Source organism: Lucilia sericata, unplaced genomic scaffold (assembly GCF_015586225.1).
Source record: "Lucilia sericata isolate MDLA Ls3-8-SP2 unplaced genomic scaffold, ASM1558622v1 Contig000019F_arrow, whole genome shotgun sequence".
NCBI classification, from domain to species: domain Eukaryota; kingdom Metazoa; phylum Arthropoda; class Insecta; order Diptera; family Calliphoridae; genus Lucilia; species Lucilia sericata.
Genome location: NW_023994058.1, coordinates 463376 through 470231, shown reverse-complemented (window position 1 = coordinate 470231; position 6856 = coordinate 463376). Strand labels below are relative to the sequence as shown.

Here is a 6856-nt window from a genome sequence, read left to right as displayed (position 1 = left end):
CATAAAAAATATAAATTCTCCATTAAAATGCTAAAGCACAACAGAGAACGAGTAATGGAGTCAGAAGGTGAGAAAAAGAACGCAATAGTGACGACATTTTTAATTGTAAATGAAAAATTTTTAAAACAACAACAATATTAACAACTCGCAATCATATAAGAAGCAAAAAATACTTGATGAGCAAAAAAAATTGAGAATGAATGAAAAAAATACAATAACAGAAAAAGTTGTTGAGCTGTTATAAAAACACAGCAAACATACATAAAAAGCAAACATACAACCCACTCCCCTAAAACTAAACAAAGCAATGTACTCACCTAAGAGAGAGTGAAACAAATGTGTAAATATTTAATATAAACAGCAATATCTCTTTCTCTCTAAGGTAATGGCAGTAAACCAGAAAAATTTCCAATTGGATTCTTAAAGCAGAGAGAAAATTGAGTGCTTTTGCTCCCAAATGAGTAAAAATAATGCTATCCCTATTGTTCTGATAACAACAGTATTATAGCTCTTTCATTCTTTTGAGTATTTATTAAACTGATTCTTTCTAACATCGTGTGCTTTCACTCACTCCTGTAGTCTAGAAGGCAAATTGTTGTTTTTTTCAGTGTGTTTTTGTAATTTCAGCACCCTTGACTCCTCGTTTTTGTTTTCTAAAAGAACTGGTTTTGCTGTTGTGTCTTTGGTGTGTGTGCTTCTAAGCTAATGCAGGTTTCTGACACAATTCAGTTCGTCGTCGTTTGTCTTACGTTCAACATAATAAACGCTTTGAAAAAAAAAAAAAAAACGTAGAAAAATTTGTAAAAATAAAAAAACAAGTTTTTTTCACACAAAAACAAAATTATTTAAAATAGAATTGCATAGATAAAAAGCCGTTGGAACTTACAAAAATAACGTCGGCATTTAGAAAATATCTATGAAATATTTATAAAAATATAGTGAAATTTATTAAAATATAACAAAAGAGCAATAAGAAATCGGAAAAGAAAAATGCAGTGTAGTTGAAAAAGAAGTGCAAAATATCTTTTATATACAAAAAAAGTGTTTAAACCAAAAAAATATTAAATTGAATAAATAAGACTCGCTTTTTGTTATCAAATTGTTAAAAAAGAACAACAAAAACGCCAATATGCTTATCGGTTCTCATCCTTATTTGTGCAATGGCGCTGGAGGCGTTATAACGGGAAATGCTGCTAATAACACAAATCCCAATACAACCACAACAAACAGTAAAACAGCCGCCGGCTCTGCTACAGATTTTTCTATAGCCGCCATTATGGCTAGAGAAGAAAACTCCTCGAGCCGTGAATCATCCGTTAGATCAGCCAGTAAGTGTTTTTTCTCTCACAACAAATTCTTTTTCTTTTGGATGTGTGTTGTTGTCATGTAAACAAGATTGAATGAAAACTTGTTTGGTTTTTAAGATTTTTAAGTTTTATGGAATAAAAAATTTACAAATTTCAGTAACAATTATTTACAGTTTAAAGTTAATTTTGAAAAAAAGTGAAATTTGTTTTGCCGTCGCTATATTGATCATAGAATCTGCACAACTTTTCAGTTATTTTTTTTAAACATTCATACCAAATGGTATTTGTTTGGTGTTAATAATATAATTTTTTTTTTTAAATCTGAATTATCCACATTGCGTTTGACTTAAATCCAAAAAAATCTTGACTTAAATCCAAAAAAATCTATATTTCTATCCAACAACTTCTTGCACAATATTGAATAGAAAAAAAGCTACTTTTTCTGTTCTTCAAAATGTTTAGATAGAAACTCTAGTAAAACATTATTAATTTATTCATGAAATTTAATTTTAAACATTTACAAAATTCCATAAAAAATCTTCTCAAATTATCCCTTGAAGGCTTTCCAAAGAATTCTTAAATAATTCTCATTCTCTTAACATTTTCTTTTAACAATTTGTTAAAATTTCAACTTTGTTTTTGAAATTCTTATTTTTTTTTATTTACAAAAGATTTCAACACATTCCAAAAAATTTAAACAATTTATAGTTTACAACTTTATTTAGGCAAAAGTTTTTTTTGTTCGTACCATGATAATGATGATGGCCATAATGTTAATGATCCACTAGTCAATCTTGTTAAATTTCGTAAATTAATCAAAACTGGCTTTTTAAATATTTCTTTTGTTTTTAATTTTATGTTTGCTTTTGTTTTATATTTTGGTTGTTAAATTTTTGCTTGCTTTATTATAACAATGTTTTTGTTTGAATTATGATAATTTACGCTAAAACATTTTAATTAATTTAAATTTTAAAAAATGGTTAATGATTCTATTTAATTTTATGGATTTTTAACGCCATCAACAGAATCTATAGAAAGAAATTAATACATATTGAGAAGTTTTTATGTGTTTAAAGAAAACCAAACATAAAAACAATAAAATTAAGCTATTAGTTTAACAAATTTAATAAAAAAAACAATAGTTTAAAATCAAACGGCATTTTAATTATATAAGATTTGTATTAATTTGTTTCTTTGTTTTATTTTTCTCTTTAAAGGTCCCATTTCTATCGAAGACGAAGTCGATGTTGATGTTGTCGACTGCAGTGACTCTGAAGAACCTCCCACCAAATCACGTCGTTTAAATAACTCGAATTGCAGCTCTAGCACCGGTAATCTTTCACACACCCAATTGAACACCAGCACGGCCAGTAGTGTAGGACGTTCCACACCACCCCAATCACCAGCTAGTGATTTAGATGGTGAGCGTTCTTCACCCGAACCCGCACCAAAGGCTCCCAAAATAGTGGGCTCTTGCTCTTGTGATGATTTGAAACCGGTACAATGTCATTTGGAAACTAAAGAATTATGGGATCGTTTCCATGAATTGGGCACAGAGATGATTATCACCAAAACTGGAAGGTAAGCAAAACAGAATAGAAACACAAAACGCAATATAGCGTAAAAAATACGTCAAGAAAAACCCAACAAATTGTAATATCAGTCGCTATGTGGTGCTGTAACTGTCTGTCTGTATATAGGTTTCTTTTTAAAGTATTATGGCAGTTATCATGCAATTGTGACATTAGGTGGTCGGTCAGCCTTGTAGCTCTTTAGTATTTTTCTAAATGCCAAAAGGAGTAAAACTAACTTATACTTTAGTTTTTTCTCTATATGACAAATTGCGTTGTAATGTGAGTAGATTAACGCGCCAGGGTGATACATTTGCATGTGGCAACACATTTAATCCTTTACGTGTTTGTTGAAATATGAAAAAATAACAAAAACTACAAATATACTTAAACATAATTTTAATAATTTATAAAACACATTTTTTGTGTGACAAAAAATAACAAAATCTGGAAATAAAAAACTTTTCTCTTTTCCATGTTTTCAAGAACAAATAATACATTTAACAATTTAAACAATTGTAAAAAATCATTCATTGCTTTAAACAAAAACTGTTATTTCATCAGAATTTTTAATGTGTGGTCCAATTTTACACATTATTCTCTTCCTCCTTTTTTTGCAATAAATTGATGATATTGAAATTGTAACAATGGGCTCCTTAATGTCTGCTCACTTTCATCAATCTTAAAACTATAAAAATCCTAAAAACAAATTCCAAAACACGCAAAATGTACCAACCTTAAAAATTAGTTAAACAGAGAAAAATGTTAGGAAGGCGTTATTGTTGTCAACATATAATTTTCTAAGCAGGATTTTCAAAACTAAAACATAAACTATTGTATATCTGATAGCAAGTCAGTTGAGTCAAGTCAATCTTCACAGCAGGTAATCCTATAAATATTAAGACTAAACATGTGTTTAACACAATGGCCCGGCCACACACACAAGATCTAAATTTTTATTTTTACACACTGACATTAAGGCCGGCCAACACCTTTACACGAATGATATAAAGAAAAATCACATTTAAAATCAAAACGTTAGAGTTTGAGTATATTTACACCACATGTAACCTGTTTGGGTGTTATTTTTAACTGGGTTTCAATTAGTCTAAATCAAAAAAGGAACAAACTGCTGTTTTAAATGAAATAAAAATCACACTAAAGCCGTTTTTATAATGTAAAGAAACTGGGCAGGGCCATTTCACACAGACACTGGTATTAAGTAGTTGGAGGTTTAAATTTAATTTATATCAAAGACAATATTTAAAATTTTATATTAATCTTTATTTCCGTTTTTCTTATTTCCTTTTTAGACGCATGTTTCCCACTGTTCGCGTTAGTTTCTCAGGTCCCTTGAGACAAATACAACCTGCCGACCGTTATGCTGTTCTATTAGACATTATACCCATGGATTCGAAGCGTTATCGTTATGCTTATCATCGTTCAGCGTGGTTGGTTGCTGGTAAAGCTGATCCCGCACCACCCGCTAGATTATATGCTCACCCCGATAGTCCATTCAGCTGCGAAGCTTTGCGTAAACAGGTCATTTCCTTTGAAAAAGTAAAACTGACCAACAATGAAATGGATAAAAATGGACAGGTAAGAGTCTTAAAAACATTAACTGAACAATGTATAAAAAATTGTCAATAAGAGAAATTTAAAAACTAAAAGTATTCAAAATTTTCGAAAAAAAAACTCCCCCTCAATTTCATGCTCTAACTAAAACATTTTCTTTTAAATAAACAACACAATAATTGTTTAAATTTCATAATTTTCTTAAAAATATTAAAACAAAATTTCACCAACCAGTGAAATTATTTTATATGAAAAAAAAAACAATAATTGTTTTTAAACAAGAGAAACAAATAATAAAAATGAAAACGCTTTAATAAAAATTCTTTTATAATTTTCACATTTAAATATACATTTGAACAATTGTCAGTCCGTCTGTCTGTCCAGCTGTTGGTTTGTCAAACACGCAAGTTTTATACATGAATCTCTTGTTGTTTGTGAAATAAATACAAGAGCACAGAACTGGAAAAATAGTTTATTATTTAAATTAATTTATGTTGTTGGGTCTTCTGTGTACTCTAAAGGTGGTGGTGATGAGGATGATGATGGTGGTGGTTACTGCTTTCATATACATTTCCATACACAATTCTCTAACAAGTTTTCCCTGTTTTTTATGCGCATGACTCTGGAAATTTGAATACTCTTTGCAAGATTTTTATACTCGCTCATTTTGATTTCAATTATTTCTCTATTTGCTACAATTTTACACCATTTTGTTTTCGCTTGTGTGTACTTATAATTTATTAATAATAAATTTTTTTTTATTTTTAGATTGTTTTAAACTCTATGCATCGTTATCAACCTCGCATACATTTGGTGCGTTTAAGTCATGGCCAAAGTATACCCACAAATCCTAAGGAGTTACAGGAATTGGATCATAAAACCTATGTCTTTCCTGAGACTGTTTTTACCGCCGTTACCGCTTATCAAAATCAATTGATTACCAAACTGAAAATTGACTCAAATCCTTTTGCTAAAGGTTTCAGAGACTCTTCACGTTTGACCGATTTTGATCGTGATCCCATGGAAGCTTTATTGTTGGAACAACAACTGAGATCTCCTCTAAGATTATTCCCCGATCCAATAATGCAACAATTTGCTGCACAGCAGGGAGCCGATCCCACGTCTATGGCGATATTTGAAAAAGCCCGTCAGCATTTACAAATGTTTGGTGGCAATTCACCTTATGCCCAGTTAATGATGCCTCAAATGTATGCCCAACAGGCACCTCCACCACCCGGTCTTGGAGCCTTTCATATGTTCCAACAACAATGGCCTCAATTAACAGCAGGATTTTTAGCTTCTGCCAATCAACAAGCTGTAGCACAGGCTCAAGCGGCAGCTCAAGCCCAAGCAGCTGCTCAGGCAGCAGCCCAGGCCCAAGCTCATGCAAATCGTACACCTCCACCACCACCTACAGCCTCAACACCTTCATCCACCTCTTCGGGGTCGCCGTCTCCCGATATGAGACCCAGACAATTTCAAAGATTTAGTCCTTATCAAGTGCCCCAACATCCTTCAGGGTCAGCACCCAGAAGTCCTCCCCATTAAATAAATCCAACATCCTTGTAAAAAAAATACCACAAACTTAACTATGCCAAAACCAGTATTACAAAAAAAAAACCAACTACTACAACAATTTCTCATTGAATTGTTTTCAACAAAAACAATACTATTAAAAAAAACAAACAAAAAACTAAATAATTCTCATCATTCATTTTGTTAATTTGTTTTGTACAGTTACTTTTATATATTTAAGAAAACATTGTAAATTTATTAATTAATTTAAGTTTATTTTTAATTTAATTACAATTTTCATTTAACGAATTTAGAAAAATTTTTAAAAATTATAAAAAAACCCAGCTTAGAGCAAAATTACTTAACTAAAATTAAAAAGAAAACTCTTTTGTATTATAAATGTTTTTTAGCTAAAAAAAAATCATCAACATATTTTTAAATGTAATTTCTTTTTATTAATTTTTTGTTTTCTATACCTCTTCTAGTATTTCATAAGTATTTGTATGTATTCTTTCTGTTTCTTATTTTCTTGTGTATAAATAAAGTTATTAAATAAATTATAAGTTTGTATTTAACTAAGAAAAAGGCTATAAATGTATGTACTATAAAAAATATGCTTAGGTTTTTAAATGTTTTTAGTTGTGTAGGACAAACAAAAGGAAAACACATTAGTTTTAATTATTTATAAATAAAATTTTAAAAGAAAAAGTTATAAAAAACTAATTTAATGTGTGAAAATATATTAAAAAAGAACAAAAATTTAAATACATCCATACAAAAAAGATTCATTAAAAAATTTATAAAATCAAAGCAGTTTGGTGTTTTTACTTATAATTAAAGGGAAACTTATTGGGACTAAAACAACTTGGGTGAAATTATTGCATTCAT

General features: G+C 29.9%; 1 protein-coding gene across 1 annotated transcript; it reads left to right on the top strand.

Moving 5' to 3' along the window:
- Window positions 1–750: 750 nt before the first annotated feature.
- Window positions 751–6519, top strand: LOC119607806 (T-box protein H15-like). Its single transcript, XM_037961912.1, has 4 exons — window positions 751–1328; window positions 2525–2888; window positions 4192–4477; window positions 5222–6519. Exons 1-4 carry the CDS (start codon window positions 1130–1132, stop codon window positions 5999–6001), a joined length of 1629 nt encoding a protein of 542 aa, XP_037817840.1. The 5' UTR covers window positions 751–1129; the 3' UTR covers window positions 6002–6519.
- Window positions 6520–6856: the final 337 nt, after the last annotated feature.